A 17,944-nucleotide genomic window follows, 5' to 3' on the forward strand; every position below is an offset into this window, starting at 1 on the left:
ATTCATAACCCTCAAATTTAGATTCTTTTGCCTTAATTCCCTCAAGACTTGCTCTCACCTTTAAATACCAGCTGTCTTTTATAAGATGATCCAGTACTCGTTGTCTTAAGTCCACTTTAATGGGTATGAGAGAAAATATCCGAGGTCTCCTGCTTAAGGCATCGGCTACTACATTTTCTTTTCCCTTAATGTATGATATTCCGAAGTCATATTCACTTAGGAATTCACTCCATCGCCTTTGCCTGGCATTTAAGTCTCTTTGGGTGAACAAATATTGTAGACTTTGATGGTCGCTTTTAAGTGTAAAATTTCGTCCCACTAGATAGTGTCTCCAAATCTTTAAAGCTAGCATTACAGCGGCCAATTCTAAATCGTGAGTAGCATAGAGTTCTTCATGAGGTTTTAGCTTTCTGGAAGCATAAGCTATCACTCCCTTATCCTGCATCAATACTGCACCCAGCCCTTGCTTGGATGCATCAGTACATACCGTAAAGTCTTTGCCCATATCAGGGACTCTTAGGATTGGTGCACTAGTGAGTAGTCTTTTGAGTTCAGAGAATGCTTTATTACATTCCTCGGTCCACTCATACTTAACACCTTTACACTGAAGGGTTGTGATTGGCTTTGCGATTTTGGAGAATCCCTCCACAAATCTTCGGTAATAACCGGCTAAACCCATAAAGCTTCGTATCTCATGTGCATTTTTCGGTATTGGCCATTCCATGATCGCTTTTACCTTCTCAGGATCTACTGAAATCCCTTCACCTGATATGATGTGACCCAAATAATGAATCTTTTCCTGAAAAAAAGAACACTTGGATAGTTTTCCATATAACTGACGTTCTCTAAGGCAGGACAATACTATCTGCAAATGATCTTCATGCTCTTCTTCATTCTTGGAATAGATGAGAATATCATCTAAAAAGACTTGCACAAATTTATCAAGATATTGACGGAAAACACTGTTCATAAGATTCATGAACACGGCTGGCGCATTTGTTAACCCAAATGGTACCACAGTAAATTCATAATGTCCAAAACGTGTCCGGAATGCAGTCTTAGAGATATCATTTTCAGAAATCCTTAGCTGATGATACCCTGATTGAAGATCAATTTTTGAAAAGACAGCAGCTCCTTTCATTTGATCGAAAAGATCATCGATTCGCGGCATAGGGTATTGATTCTTTACTGTAGCTCGATTCAAGTCTCAATAATCTATGCATAATCTTAAGGATCCATCTTTCTTCTTCACAAAAATTACAGGAGCGCCCCAAGGTGAAGTACTGGGCCGAATATGCCCTATATCGAGTAGTTCCTTCAACTGGATGTGCAATTCCTGAAGTTCTGGAGCTGTCATTCTATAAGGCGTTTTAGAGATCGGTTGGGTACCTGGCTTTAATTCAATAATGAGATCCAATTCTCTTACCGGGGGTAATCCAGGTAGTTCCTTTGGAAATACGTCCGGGAACTCGGCTAACACCGGATATTGTTCTAAGGATGGCCCTTTTTCTTGGCTTACTTCGTGAATTGCATAATCCTGACAACCCTTTCTTAAACGCTTCACCTGCATTGCCGAAATGTAGCGTAAAGAAACTTCCCTCTTGATTCCTTGAATTTGGATTACTTCTCCCTCATCATTTATGCCCAGAATCCTTTTTCCATAACAGTCCACCCAAGCTTGGTGAGCTTCCAGCCAATCCATACCTATGATAAGATCATACGTTCCTAAGGCTGTGACATAGACTTTCAGTTTAGTCGAACAGACCCCTAGGTCAATTTTGCATTGATCCACACTCAAGCCCACGGTTTGGAGTTCTCCTGAGGCCATTTCCACTTGGTGGAAATCATTTTGTCTACGACCTGCCAACCCACATTTGTTTAATGCATATGACGAAATGAAACTATCTGTGGCATCAGTATCAAATAAGATTTTGAGTTTTATGCCATTGATAATACCTGAAGATTCCACTACAGTGGATTGATGGGCTGCTTGGTCGTGGTTGACTACTGCATGAATTCTATGATTACCTCGATTGGCTGATATCGGCTCCTTCCCAGTCCTATGCAATATATTCGATGAAGCTTCTGGGCAGTCACGCTGGAAATGCGGTCCCCCACATCCCCAACAATTGAGCTGCGTTGATCCTCTTGAATCAAGGTGTGAATTTCTAGAGAACGAGCCGCGTCCTCCCATGTTGATTCCTCTCGCACTCCTTCCTCTACCGGCAGTCCCTCGCGATGCCCATGGTCTGGTGTTGGACGATTCCGCGGCTATAGTGTTTACTGCCATGGGAACTCTTGTCCCCACATTTGGGGTAAACCTGTTACCGTAAGGTGGCCTCGAGCTACCTCCTCTGAAGAAGTTCCGGGGAGCCTTTCCTGGAAATCCTGATTGTAAAGGCCCTGCTGGCCCCATATCTTTTTTGATTCCAAGGTGCTCTTCTACATAACGACCACATTCGACTGCCTCGGCTACTGATGAGGGTTTCCACATGCTTACCAAGGCTCTGATGCGAGGATTTAACCCAAGTATGAAGCGTTCAGCTTGACGTTCATCAGAATCTAAGTAGTGAATGTATTTTACAAGTTCCATAAACCTTATCTCGTATTCTTCCACCGTTTTATTTCCCTGAATTAATGTATGGAAGGCTCTGGCTTGCTGTTGTTGAAAGTATGGAGGCAAATACTTTGCGCGGAACCTTTCCTCAAATAGTTCCCAAGGGACATTATCCGATGTAAGGTGCAGCTGCTTTTCCAGATTTCCCCACCAAATCAAGGCACTTTCCTTTAGTTGAAACACGGCAATTTTTGTTTTTGCTGAAGGCGAATATTCTCTTAACCTAAAGCATCGGTTCATCCCTTCCAACCATGCTTCAGCGCGTTCACCTGCTCGACCTCCTGAGAATTCTGGGAGTCTAATTTTCTGAAGCTCCCTAGAAATGTCTTCTCTCGATCTTCTGGGCTCAAAATTATTTGGTTCCGCTGAACTGGTGGCTACATGTTGAAATTCCCCTTTGGTTTTGGCCTTAGTTGATTCTTTTAATGTTTCCAATAAGGCCTCCAAAGAATTCATTATCACAGTCAACTCTGGCGCTGGGGCGATTGATGTTGATGATGGTCTTGGCGGTGACGCTGGTGATGGGGATGATGATGGCGACGGTGGCGGCATTAATGGTGGTGATGCTGCCTGATCACGTCGTCGTCGCTCATACGTCCTCACCATTGTGATGGTTCCTGAACACATAATAAAATTCTGTAAAAATTTTGAGGTGGATAACCGAATTTTTAACACACAATTTCCTTTTGCAACATCACATTCATAAACGGGTATAGTTTTGCTATTTTTACCCGCTAGGCGGATCTTACTGGTACCGAGGTCAAGGAGGGTGGTCTCGCGACCTCCTTGTCCTAATGCAGGGTATTCTATCCTAATATGAATAATGCAAAAGTGTATGGGTATTAGCCCCTAAGGTAAGGCACCTAAAGTTTATTTACCTAACAACATCCACAAAATGCAAATGTTTAGATGTCTCGATTACAATGTACATCGGTAACATACCTGTCATATCTCAATCTGACTATTACATTTAAAGAAGGTCATATATGATTATTTAAATAACCCTGAGTATGTTGACAATGATGAGAGTCCAACAAAGAATCACGTTTTAATTTATTATTTCTAGTCGTGGTAAATTTATTTGATGCGAATGATTGAGTAGATTCTTTTATCTTCACCAATTAAGAGGTCTACTATCTATGTGACTAAATAATGTATGGGTACTTTTGTAATTTTCTTAAGATCATATATATTCCACTTTATTAATTCCTTCTATGACAAGGTTTAGTATTTAGTATTTTACTAAGTCCTCCAAAGGAAGGATGGGGAGGTGTTCTTGTACTCTAGGAGATGAATTAATCACTTTTGATCTATTTAAGTAAGATGATAAATGAAGGATGCCAACCTAATTATCGAACTTATTGAGTGTTTATGAATGGTATAGTTCAAGAAAACAAGGTACCGAAGGAACACTTGATTACTGATGAGGATACAGTAGGTAGTTCAGATTCTGATAACCTAGATGGAATACATGACCTGGATGGCATGCCGCTTGAAATAAGTAGTGATCTCGCATTTAAGCTTCTTGACAAAATGATGGAGAAGCATTGACAGCCTACTGTAGATACTTATAGTACCTTAATTGTAGGATTTATGCAAGGCAGGCAGACTCCTTGAGGTAGACCAGCTGGTAAAGATATGTTAGTGAGAGAGCTCTGTCCCAATGAAGCAATTTATGCATTACTTTATTAATGGCTGCTTTAAACAGGGAAATTATATCTATTCTCCAAGTGAATTTAATTTAAAAGCTATGAATTTAATTAAATTTTAAAAAAAACTCCGATATATTCGTTAAAATGTAAATTTAATCCAGTAAAATTAATCTGTAAGAAAATCTCAGGAACAGCAGCAAGTTACTAATGCTAAATGCCAAATTCAATGCCAAATTTCTGATTTCATCTTGCTTCAGGTGAGAGCACTTAAGATGGAATGCAACAGCAAGAAGATGCATGTGTCACTGCGTTATATCAGACCTCAGAATGTTTATGACAGTCAGCGACAAATCATGAAATGAGCCTAACCATTAATATCCAATCGATGCAATCAATTCCTTAATGGGTTATGTATTTCACGAGTGATTTTAGGGCACTTAAATGAAGATTTTAGCACTGTTAGTGCAACAATTCCACGTTGTGGCCGTGGAGACCTGGGCTCGAATCCCAGCAGCCACATCCCTTCCGGCAGGGGTTTTGACATGAGTATCCTGCCCCCGTATTTCTCTTCATAATATTACGGAAACCCAAATATCCTTGAAAAATATGACGCGAAGATGACAGCGTGGAGGTTGTGGTTTCAAACCCCCGCATCTCTAAAATAGCGCGTTAAGTTTATTGTTGGGCACATTAAATAAAAAAAAATTTACCGCTGTTAGTGCAAGAATTCCACGTTGTGGCCGTGGAGACCTGGGCTCAAATCCCAACAGCCACATCCCTTCCGGCAGGGGTTTTGACATGAGTATCCTGCCCCCGTATTTCTTTTCATAAGATTACGGAAATCCAATATCCTTGAAAATATGATGTGAAGATGACAGCGTGATCGTAGAAGAGCTGTATCAATGCAAACTGTTAATCCCTGACTTCATTTACATAGGTTTTTGCCCATTTTAATTTCTACTGAGATATTCGCAAGGTTTCAAACTTTCCTAAAATTTTCTTATCATTTTATTCAGGCACGGATCAGCATAAATCCAATTCACATGATTTCATAGTTATAATCGACCACAGTCTCACGCTCCACAGTGCAACCTCCTTTTATGACAGAACTCTCGCGGTTATAACAAGCGCGCCCTGGGAAATTCGGTGATTAATGTATATCAGAATAAGGCTGACGGTTACGATAACCGCGGGGGTATACGATGGGAAGGTTACACGGATGCGATAAGCTTTTCTAACCCAATAGCGTCATCGGATTTGCAGCTGAGATATCACGAGATCGTATCCCATCAAAGTATCACTGGTGATTTATACAAACATAAAATCGATGGTTATTTCGGTAGATCGCGAGATCAAATCCGCGTAAAGATCTTTCATCAGGATCTTAAAATTAAAGAGCATTTTCCCACGGAAGTTTTTTTTTTAAAAGTTTGGAAGTATATTATAAAGATTTCAAAAGAATTACCCATGACGGTTCACAATGGACACAAAAGATTTTTGCAGAAAAGGGCAGTGAATAAAATACAGAGACGACAGCCTGTAGAGGTTTTAAAAAAAAATCAATTTGATTCTTCATATACCAAAGAACAACAAATTGTGGCCTGTAAGGTCGAAAAGGGTTTGAACAACACCCTCTGATACCATCTGTAATAACCAAAACACAGTAACTAGAATCTGAAATACAGAAAGCCTGAAGAATTTAAATTTGTACTTACCTTAACTGCTGCTGATTCTGCTACTGAACTGGTGATTCTGCTGGTGATGTCGTGGCTATTTGATCCAATCTTCGGGAGACCAATACCACCCAACCAGACTGAGCAAACCTAGCTGCTCAATCCAGAAAGCTTCTCAACAGAAGCTCTCTGTCCCTCCGTGCCCAGAACCTCAGACGGCTTAAAGCTCTTCCAATGGATAATTATCTTCCTCCTGGTTTTCTCCTGGTGAATTTCTGCTTCTGGTTCTTTCTGCTCCTCTCTTGTTTTTCCCCCCCTTCTCTCGGTTCAGGCCTCCGGTTTTATCTACGGGCCTGGCGGTGGCCGCCCTCCTACCTGCAGCCACCGCCTTCCCTCGTCCCGACACGCCTTCCACGCATTGATGCTCTCAGATATTTTCCCTGTCAAATGCGCTCTGCTATAAATGTTCAGTTGATTTTAAGCGCCCCCTTTTAAAAGGGTCCTTTATTTGATTTTTGGTTTTTAGCATATAGTTTAGTTTTAAAGTTTTAATTTATATAAGTTTATAAAGTTTAATTATATATTTTATAAAATTTAATTTATATATGTTATAAAGTTTAAATTATATATTTTATAAAGTTTAATTTATATATGTTATAAAGTTTAAATTTATATTTATAAAACTTAAACATATTTATTATTTAAAATTCATCATATTTGTTTTCTTATAAAGTTTAAAACTTTATATAGTGGATCAGTTTAGATGGGCCGTTACAGAACATCTTTTCATGATCTATGTTAAGTGCTGTCACATTTACGCAATTTCTTCTCGTTGGATTAGGGTTTGTTAAAGAGATCACCATATATCTACTACCTCTTATGATCTAAATGCATTTGAAGGGAGACTTAAATCCATATTTTTGAACCTTCCATATATATCTTTGATAATCTTGCAGGTACGGAACCAGGATGCAGTCACTGTACTCTCTGGAATTAGCAAAGAGGGACGTGAGACTGCCTGGCTGTGGTTAAGGGTGATGTGTTATAGCTTTTGGTTTTGTTTTTTGTGGACTCGGGACAGTTGGAACTTGCGTAGTTGTCATTCTCCTATCAAAGGCTTTAGACAAGTGAAATGTGTAAACCAAAAATATAGTTAAATCACTTGATTGAAGTTAACTGCAGCAGCACCATTTGGGTGAAGGGGATGGTGCATGTTGTTAACCTTAAAGCATTTGACAGGAAATAAAATGCAACATTGGATTGGAAAGTATGCTCAAGGGGTTCATGTTCTCTATAATTATGGTTCTATACTTCTTTATGAGATATACCAAACTGGAAAAGAAGAGAGCCAAAGTTTATTTTTTTCCATTTAATTCAATAGTCTATTTGTACCGTAATACAAAAGTTGCTATTCTATTTGCAGTCATGGCATCTAGGAATTGTATAATAAAAATTATATATCATACTGCTTCCCTTATTATCTAGGTTCCTTGCTGTTACCATGTATCTGATTCATTCAAATCAGTGTTTCTAGTAGTCTTAAAATGTTCGGAACTCTATGAAGCAGGTTGTGAAGGATAAAATGGCAACTTGTTTACTGCCTCTCACTGCACATGTCAAGATAATGTGGTGTTTCTTGTATAGTTGGGCTGCTGAGTTTTATATTTTATTACATAATAGCTTTGATAATAGTAAATCTGTCTTTAAATTTGTTATTTTTCTTGTGTGCATGTGAGAGAGAGAGAGAGATGGGGAGAGGGAAACTTTGTTACATGTTCCCTTGTTGGCTATGACTTCACCAAGATTAAGAAAACTAACCTCTAAGATTCTCAATGTTGAAAAGTGTAACTAGGTTCGGTCTTCATAATGACGTGTAATTGTGATTTTATGTAATTGATGTATTGTGATTTTATGTAATTGATGTAAAAAAGAAAATAACATTATTTTTGTAATGCTTGAATCATGGGTTTCATGATCAAGGAATTTTATTTTAGTTAAGGTTCCCATTGTGAGCCTTTAGGTTTTGTCATCAAGTCATAAAAGTCTATTGAGTCAATGTCATGTATGGAAGACCCTTCTTGGACATGTTACATTTGTATATGAGTCAATGAAAGAGTAAAAAGGCCCTCCAAGACCAAGCTCAAGCTCCTCCAAGAAGTCGGCCTCAAGATGGAATATTAAACCTACACCAAATGGCATGTCGGCCTATGGACAAGGAGAAGTTGGCTTATTTCATGGGAAACCACTATAAATAGGCAGCTCGGCCTCCATTTGGAACTCAGTTTTTTGGTCAAGGACAAGTCTGCAATAAGAAGTGCGAGGATCACTTGGGAAGGAGCCTCATAACCAGCGAAGAGAAGGAAAGGAAGAGCGAAGTCTTTGGTATTTTTTTTGGGTCTGTTTTGGGTTGAGTACACTCCACACATGTGAAGTATAGGTGTTGTCTGTTGCAGTAGGAGCCGAGGTATTGAAGTCACTATCGAAGGTCAATCCAAGGAGAAAGACAAGTGAAGAATCAAGCCGAGTTAAGGAGGAATAGTTTCCATCTCAAAGAGAAGAAGTTTGAGAGACAATATCTCTCTCAAACACTGCAACTAGAGTTTCTGAATTAGGGCTGAAAGTTGCAGGTCTGTTCCTAGGAACCAAAACTCTGAAAGGCAGCCGAGAAGGAGAAATTTGACTATTATTGACTCAAAGAAAAAGGAACTCGTCAAGGAAGCTTTGTGACTTGGTCTTGGAGAGGGAAATAGGTCAAGAGTCTTGGTCTTGGTATTTGTCAATTGAAGTCTCTGTAAGAAGAAGAATTCACTTGGGTTTTCCTCTCAAGTGGGAGAGGTTTTGGCTGGCTAATCGCCTATATTTTGTGTCTCTTGTCTCTTTGTTGTTTATGCATTGATAGCTGTTTGATGAAGAAGAACACTATAATAATCTAACTAAAGAGAAGATCATAATCTAATGAAGTAAAAAGCATTCACAAGCAGTTATCATAAGAAGAGAAATCACCTAATCTTGATGCCCTAGATTTCTCAACACTCGAGAGGGTAAATATTTTTGGAATCTTTAGGACTTGGCAAAATTATGAAAAGGTAAGCATTACAGTTGCTATATTTCCAGCTAATCTGGTTTCTGCTTCTTTTGTACAGGAAAAGTGGGATTTTATCTGCGAAAAATGGGGTTCAGGATTTTTGTTAATTACTTTGATCGGTCGTGTTGTATCTAGGGTCTGTTCCCGTATTCTATCCTTAATGCAAATTTCTCTATTCATGTTTAATTTCGTCCAATTCTTGGTGGGACCTGTTTAAGAAAATTTAAAGTTCTACCGAGATTTCTTCGTTTTGTTTTTCAGTTTTCAAGTGAGGAAAAGGCAGATGAAATAAAGGAATTCTTTTCAACTCGAATGCAACCATCTATTGAACGCACAGTTAAGCAGAGCATTGAACGAGCTCAGATCAGTGCCCAATGGGTAAAGCATGTTCAGCAACAGGATGGTTTAGTGGAACTACTGCAGGGACTAGCAGGCTGAAAGTTTCGAGCTTACCACTTCCATGCTATGACTAATTTATGTCATGATTTGCATCTCAATTTCCTTGGTGATCAGAACATGAATGTTATCCATTTAATGATTTAAATAAGCCGAAGCATGGATTCGGAGGGTTTCTGCAACAGTCTGTTTCAGCAAAGGCAAAAGAAATTTGGTTATAAAGGCCTGGTCATTGGGCTTACAGTGTCCTCTGCGAGGGTGACAAGTTTTTTCTCTAAAATTTACTGGTTAATTTATTAACTGGCTGAACCAGTTCCCTCGTTAGATGGTGTTTTGGTAGCTTTCTTGAATATGGTTTTTTCTTATCACTGGTAAATGCAGTATGTGCTGTTATTGTTTTGGTATCGGGTGTTTCGGATGGATGTATAACTGTACCCGCCTGTGATAAAGAATGCTGCATCGATACATGGGCAAGACAAAACAACAGCACAAAAGCCGGGTGGCCATGGCAGTGTCGCTCGACACTGAACTGTAATTGTGACTCTGGAGATTTTCTGGTTTTCTTTACAATCTTCAAGCACCAGGATTCAAACTGCGTGACAGAAAATTTGTTTGTGGACTGTGACGCCGTGGACCAAGATGAGTCCTGCCACGGGTATACAAAAAAAGGTATGTCCCCCTTATTAACGGAAAGCCAAAGCCATATAAATAGATACATGTTATATGTGTTTCCGGGGTCAATTCCTAGCCTGTTTTTGCTGGATAACTAAAATGCTGCATCTTTTATTGGGTTAATTCATCAACTTCCTGTTACTGTCTGAGATTCTTATCGTTCATAAGATGATTGCACTATAAATTTCATGCTGGGTAGATTATTTTCTTAATACACATCGTAATATTACGAGTTTGTTTTGGAATAGCATTGTTTATATGCCTGTGAATATAGGGAGATTTCTTGGCTTTAGGGGCTTACATTAATTCTCCATTTCATATGCCGTCTGGAACACAAAAATTAAAGGACAGCTTATCGGGTTTCTTAGCTTTCTGCCTATCGATTAATCATTTCAACTGGCATCTCCCGTCATGGCTCAAGCTATCCAATTTCATAATTATCTCTAGTCCCTGTAAACAGTGCGGGTTTCGGCTATGTAATGTATGGTTAGTCTGTAACTATTGTTATTGCTGCTGTCTGAACATCGGATGCTAATATACATAGCTCCAGTTGCATAAAACCTTGGTATATGCAGACTGCCATTGACATTCCTCCTCTCTCGATGCCAGTATACATCGGTCTGTTTTTTCGTATTTTTGTTAGCGTCACAGAAGCCCGCCATAGCTCGCCACCCTCGTTTGGCCAGTATCTCTCTCGGCTCTTTCCAGCATTTTCCGGTTTCAGAGTTCTCTGGGCGGTTTCAAATTTTCCGGCGGGGAATGTGGGATTCCGTCCACATCTGACAGCACATATCATTTATTGCGCTTGCTCTATATGTGTCATCCGCACTCTTCTCAAGACTCCTATTTATTTCCACGAGGCCATGTCCGCAGTAACAATTTTTTTGTCAGTTTTTTAATACAAAATTCCTATTTAGGGTTGTCAAATGGCGACGTCCAGACACAATATACCTTTTAACTTTGAACCTGTCCCCTCCTGGATTGCATGTTTTTTTGGGAATTGGCAATCCCAATAGGGATGTACAGCTAACCACAGCAGACCCTCATCTTTTCCCATAATGTCAGACCAAAACTTCTTAATTAAGCTGTCAGTACCCGCTATTTTATACACATATCATACCCGGAAGTATTATTTCATGGCGGATTATCCCTTTGACGTCTCTGCCACCTTTGCACTCATTCATGCCATTGTAGAGGCCGAATCCCATCGAATTGGTGTTGATATTGATGTCAGCCAAAGCATCCCATGCACACTTGATGCATGGCGCACTATCTTAGGAGACATAAATGTGCAAGATGTAGCGGAGAGACCTCCTGATTCTTTGGTTGGTGGACTTGTATATCAACATCGTCGTTCTAAACACTGCTCCATTAAAACCGCTCCTCCTCCTCCAGTGTTGGCCTTCGACAGTGATACCCTGGTGGATCGCATTACTAGTCTACAAAAATGAGCCCTAGTAGGTAGATGGTACTTTTCAGAGATGGAAGACTCTGAAACACGTAAATGGATTGAGAAGAAATGGAAATCGATGTTAGGGTACATGCCTACGGTTGTTAGGCTTCTGAAGGGATGGTACAACTTTCACTTCCTCAGTCAAGAAGATTTGGAGAAAATTATAGCTATTCCATGGATTCATGGAAAAAGCTTTCTTGCCCTCCATAAGTGGTACATTGGGTACAATCGGATTCATAATACTCCCTCAAACAAGTTGTTATGGGTAAAATTACCAGGTCTCCCTCTGGAATTATGGACAAAACAAGCTCTTACAGACATTGGAAACACCATCAGAAAGTTTATCTACATGGACCCACGTTGTCTGGGTGCACAGGATAAAAGGGTAGCCTGGATCCTCATTGAAAAGGATTATAGAGGGGGATTCCCTGATCACATTGAACTGCATTGGGGTGACACCTTCCTCCAACAAAGATTGGATTATTGGGGTGTTCTGTTCAGATGCTCTTTCTGTCACAGAACTGGTCACATGCGTGAACAATGCCCCTTCCGTCCGGGGGGACGTTTCCATGGCAAAAGATGCTATAAAGGAGCCTCGGGGCCTCTCTCAGATACGCGTTGTCAGGGTCGACAGTGTCTAAAAGGCAAAGAGAACATGACACATAAGCATCCGCTTCAGCAATCAGGTATTCACTCTCGCCAGAATTCCCACCTTCCACATGCTTTTGGATCAATTGTCTCTTCGCCCATTACCATTCCTTCATCATTGATAAATTCGGCCAAATCGGACTTTCCTTCTTCTGACAGCCCACCAGCTTTTATGTCTCATCCACCTCCCGAGCCTGTAACCTTCCAGGACATTCCTATCCCCTTTACAGCTCCTCATCCTTACCCAGATATTCCATCCACCTCACAAATTGCATACGTTGCACCTCTGGCTCTGCCCCGCCGACAATCAAAAGATAAAGGCCCTTGCCTCAGTGTTACTCCACCAAATTCTCCCACTGCTTCGCCAAAAAATTTGGTCGGGAGTGATTTAGACCTCCTCTTACAAAGGAAGACCCTTGATCTCCGTACTCTCACTATCTGTAACGAATAAAATATATATAAATATAAATAATAAAGATAATTGTAATAATGATTAGTTAACTAGTAATTAGGTTGAAGAGGCATGTCTAAATGAGACATGACTCTTCATGAAGAGACACTTGCCTGATATATAAGCAAGCCTCTCGTTCTCATTTGTAATCAATTTATTCATTCTTATTCTTATTCTTATTCATTTTAATATAATATTTATATCCTTAATGGATAATTTGATATTCCAAGTCTTTTGGAGTAATTAATCTATCGAAGGAACTTTGTTCGCTTCATGTGGTATCAGAGCAGTTCGGTCCTGTAGGTCGCTTTACCGGTGCACAGAGCTCGTTCTCCTATCCAGGTCCTTGGCTATCGAAATTCGTCAACCTTGTTGACGTACAATTGAAGCATTTTGCTCAAAGTTTGGGAGTTCTCCTTTTCTTCGTTTTTCTAGGCCTTTAGCCATAAAAAAAAATTAACCAAAAAAAAATATAAGTAAATAAAATAAAATAAAAAGAAGAAGAAAAAAAAGTAAAAGAAAAAACAAAATGGATACAAAATCTCATACCAAGTATATTTAAAACTTTTTACGTGGAGAAGCCCTTGGTTTTAAAAACAACCCATGGTAATAGCCCATGGTATTTTAAAAGTTAAAGAAAAAACAGGGATACAAAAGCTCTTACGTGAAAGGTAAATATTACTTTTTACATGAGGTTTTAAAAACAATCCATGGTAATAGCCCATGGTATTTTAACATCGTGACCGTGTCATATGAAAAGACGTGACCCTTATATTTATTAAGTGGGGTGACATTAAAAATTTATCAAGGAAATAATTAAGTATATAAAAAAAGGGATCAATTTATTATTATAAAAAAAAGAAGTGAAACTATTATTATTATAAGATAATAAAGTTATTTTGAAAAGGGGTCTTAATATAAAGAAATACATACATATATAGAGGGCAACAATATAAAGGAGTTTTTTTTTTTCTTAAAAGAGTATTCAAGTTTTAACAATCCACATTAAAGGAGAATATTTGAAAAATATATATAGAAGAAATAAGTGATATTTTATAATAAAAATAGCTCCAGTTGACATATTGTTTACGTAAAAACATCGAGGCAAAAATGGAGACTAGTAATGAAAGGTTTCCTGTAACCCATAGTACATATGTTTACACACTATTTAAAATCAAAGGATCACTCACAGGAAGAGACATCATAACCTCTATCAGTCCTACTAAAAGAAGTAATTATGTTAGTCCTAAATGTGCTAATCAATTGGTGATTCCTGAATCAAATATAGTTGAAACAAATATTTTTGGCAAACAATACGATATAAGCAATCTACACCTAAATATTGGAGATTATACTTTTACCTCACAATTCACCATGAAAACCTTGTGTTTTAACGATAGTGACATTGTTTTGGGATCACCATGGATGAAAAATCTAGGTTCCTTTATTCTAAATACTAAGAAAAAGTTTTTAACATTTTCTTACAAGAAGAAGAAAATAACACTTCAAGATGTTACACTGAAACCTAATTCAATAACACCAGAAGATATATCGGATATTTCAAAAGTAATTTCTCAAGAAGGTAAAAAAGTATTACAAAATATGCAAAATGAAATTGACAAAATCACTATTGACAAAAATGAAGAAGTTTCTCGACTTAAAAACCATAGTGAAAAATTATTGACACAAATTAAGAAACTTAAGAAGGATAAGAAGTCATTAGAAAACAAGGTACAACAATTTATCGAGAAAGAAGTATCAAATGTAGGAATTCAAGTTGATGACAAAACAACAAATACCGATCCAGTGAATATGACAACTCAAGAAGACAAGTCAGTTGAAGAAACGACACACATAGATGTTGTAGTTCAGACAATGAACATCCCAAGTGAATGTTCCATAACCATCTCAACAACATCTTTGCCAGAAGAAAATATAAAAATTGGCACATGCCCAGTAAGGAGAAATCAAACCAAAAAAGTTCCATATCGGCATCCGAATCATGAGAACAGACGAATCAACCATGCTACATATTTGAACCAGTCAGAACCGAAACAACAAACTGATGTTCCGGATAATAGTGATGTAATCTCAATCCAGTCTTATGCTAACAAGTCGTTACAAAATTCTAGTGATCAAAATACTATACAGAAGATTAATCTCGGATGGTCTGATCCCTTCTCAGTGCAACAATTTTGTTTGTCACTAAGAAGATCATATCAACTTGTATCAACAAGGATGACTATTCCGAGAGAGAAAGACGTTCGAAGCCGAAAAAGAGATCAAGCCTTTTTTCATCGACAAGCTTTGAGGACAAAGCTTTTTGAGGAAGAAGGCAATGTAACGAATAAAATATATATAAATAATATAAATATAAATAATAAAGATAATTGTAATAATGATTAGTTAACTAGTAATTAGGTTGAAGAGGCATGTCTAAATGAGACATGACTCTTCATGAAGAGACACTTGCCTGATATATAAGCAAGCCTCTTGTTCTCATTTGTAATCAATTTATTCATTCTTATTCTTATTCATTTTAATATAATATTTATATCCTTAATGGATATTTTGATATTCCAAGTCTTTTGGAGTAATTAATCTATCGAAGGAACTTTGTTCACTTCACTATCCACAAACCGGCAGGTAGCTCATTCCCCCATATCAGCCTAACCTTGGTGGGAAATATTACAGTGCGCAGGAAGAAAAACCGTGGCAGTCGCCACTTTCGGGGATGATCCAATAAAAATCCTTTTTCTTCTCCTATGGACAAGTTTCTTGTTGACATTCCCATTGCTGACATCTCCCCCTCACGGGCCCTTAGAGCACGGATGCCTAAGAAAGACCTATCATGATGTGCATCATCTCCCTTAATATTCGGGGTCTGGGGACTGCCCCTAAATATTTAGCCCTCAAAAACCTGTTGTTATCTCTTCATCCGTTCATCATCCTCATTCAAGAGACGATGCACAATGTTCCTGACACTATTCAATATTTCCGGAAAATGTTTCCAACCTGGCATATATCTGCAACTGCTGCTATGGGTCTCTCGGGTGGTCTGGTGGCCTTATGGGACCCGAGATGGATTAACATTAAAGCCTTTGAATGCTTCGCTGGTATACTTCTAGAAGGTAATATCTGTGGCCTGCCGGGTCATGTTCATATCTTAAACATATATGCCCCATACAGAGATAGAGGGAACTTCTGGGACCGATTCATATCATCTGGTTTGATGGACCTGGAGACTCTCATTATAGCAGGAGATCTAAACTGTACTATCAACCTTGATGAAATTTGGGGTTGCTTCAGGAAAGCTGACCCTCTGGCAGGGAAAATCCAAAATGCCATTATCATGAACAATTTCGTGGATGTTTGTCCCTCCAAAATTACCCCGACATGGGACAATGGATGCTCTGGCTCTGCCTATGTGGCCAAAAGATTGGATTGTTTCCTGATCCATGAGAAATTGTTGGATCGTTTGGGTGATGTTCAAGTTAACACCATCAACAACTTTATATCAGATCATAGACCCATCACTTTGCAATGGAGGAAAAGGGAACCTCGCTCGGGTTTCCCTTTCAAATTCAATAGAACAATCTTAGAGGACCCTGATTTTAATAAGCTGGTGCACGACACTTGGGGAAGTATTAATGTCACAGGATCCTCTCCTATGCTCAATATCCTGGAGAAACTAGATTCCCTCCGGGGATCTGTAAAATTGTGGCAGAAGAAGAAAATTAGAGACAGCAGAAAAGAGCTTGTGAAAATTCAAGAACAACTGGACTCTCTACAGGCCTCCATGTCCTCTCATTTCCTCCCTGATCACATCCGAGCCAACATTCAAGAACTGGAACACAGGAAGAAGAAAATTCTAATGATGGAAGAATCTACACGGAGACTAAAGAGCAAGGTTCTCTGGTTAAAAGAAGGGGACCAAAATACAAAATTTTTTCACAGATATGCAAATTTCCACCGAAATATAAATTCCATATGGCAAATCACTGATTCAGATGGACGAATATCCCAGACACAAGAAGAAATAAGTGATGCTGCTGTAAACTACTTTCAAAATGCTTATAGAAGCAATGAAAATTCTTCCGTGGAAGATATGATTTGGGGAATTGAACCATATCCTATCATGTTTGATTTGGAGAAAAATGGGGATTTTTTTAAGGAAGTTTCCGAGGAAGAGTTCCTGGGGGTTATAAAATCCTTTAAGAGTGATAAAACTCCCAGTCCTGATGGATGGACTATTGAACTGTTCTCTCATTTCTTTGAAATTATCAAGTTGGATCCGCTGGGTATGATCGAGGAATCCAAAAATATGGGCTACATTCATCAAAAGATAACCTCCACATACATCGCTCTCTTTCCGAAAAACAAAATGGCTGAGAGCTTCTCGGACTACAAGCCTATTTCTTTGTGCAATGTCATCTATAAAATCATATCAAAGACTATTGCGGGACGGTTGCGCAAGACTCTCTCTCCTTTCATATCTCCTGAACAGAGTGGTTTCCTTCCGGGTAGAATCATCCACGATGTTGTGGCAAATGCACAGGAAAGCATGCACTCCATCCACACAAAAAACATGGACGCGGCTATTCTTCAGGTAGATCTCCGTAAAGCATATGACTGTTTGGATTGGGGATTTCTTAGACTAATTCTTAGCAAGATTGGTTTACAGCCTAGATGTATTAACTGGATCATGGCCCGTGTGGACAATGTAAGTTATGTTATCATTATCAATGGACTTCCAACAAGATTCTTCCGGTCTGGTAGAGGTCTTCATTAGGGAAGCTCGTTATCTCCTTTATTATTCATCCTGGTAATGGAATGTCTGAGTCTGCATATCAAAAAAGCAGTTCTAGAGGGCCATTTCAAATCACTGATGTTGGGGAACAACATCAGTATCTCACATAACCTCTTTGTTGATGACAGCCTCATAATGGGTATGCTCTATCGTTTCTCCTGGTATTATCTTTTTCATATTTTCAGTAGATTTGCAAATGCTTTGGGGCTATGCATGAATTCCAGTAAAATAGTTCTTTATTATAGTCAATCTGATATGGTAACTATTACATATATAAAAGACTTATTTGGAGTTGAGGCTAAACCTATGCAAAATGGATTGAAGCATCTTGGGTATAGACTAAAACCATCATGTTATAGAATTTTTTATTGGAAATGGCTTACTAAAAAGTTCTACAAAAGAATTCTAGATGGGAATTTAGATGTCTATCCATAGGGAGTAGGGCCATCTTTACACAAGCTGTTCTAACATAGCTGGGTGTCTACTG

General features: G+C 38.7%; 1 protein-coding gene across 2 annotated transcripts in view; it reads left to right on the forward strand.

Moving 5' to 3' along the window:
- The window catches only part of LOC149144263 (aminopeptidase M1-like), a 126,639-nt gene extending 116,546 nt beyond the window's left edge, over positions 1 to 10,093 (forward strand). Inside the window, exons 6-7 of one of the 2 annotated variants that reach the window (XM_089447601.1) lie at positions 9,086 to 9,163; positions 9,289 to 10,093. In XM_089447601.1, the coding sequence (XP_089303727.1) occupies positions 9,086 to 9,163; positions 9,289 to 9,465 (255 nt within the window). In that variant the 3' untranslated portion in view covers positions 9,466 to 10,093. Of the gene's footprint in view, positions 1 to 6,898; positions 7,844 to 9,085; positions 9,164 to 9,288 lie in introns of those variants that run through there. The other variant, XM_089447602.1, reaches the window with a different exon arrangement.
- Positions 10,094 to 17,944: the final 7,851 nt, after the last annotated feature.

This window comes from Pinus tabuliformis, chromosome X (assembly GCF_031772625.1).
Source record: "Pinus tabuliformis cultivar Carrire ecotype Pingquan chromosome X, CPIR1, whole genome shotgun sequence".
Taxonomy (NCBI): Eukaryota; Viridiplantae; Streptophyta; class Pinopsida; order Pinales; family Pinaceae; genus Pinus; species Pinus tabuliformis.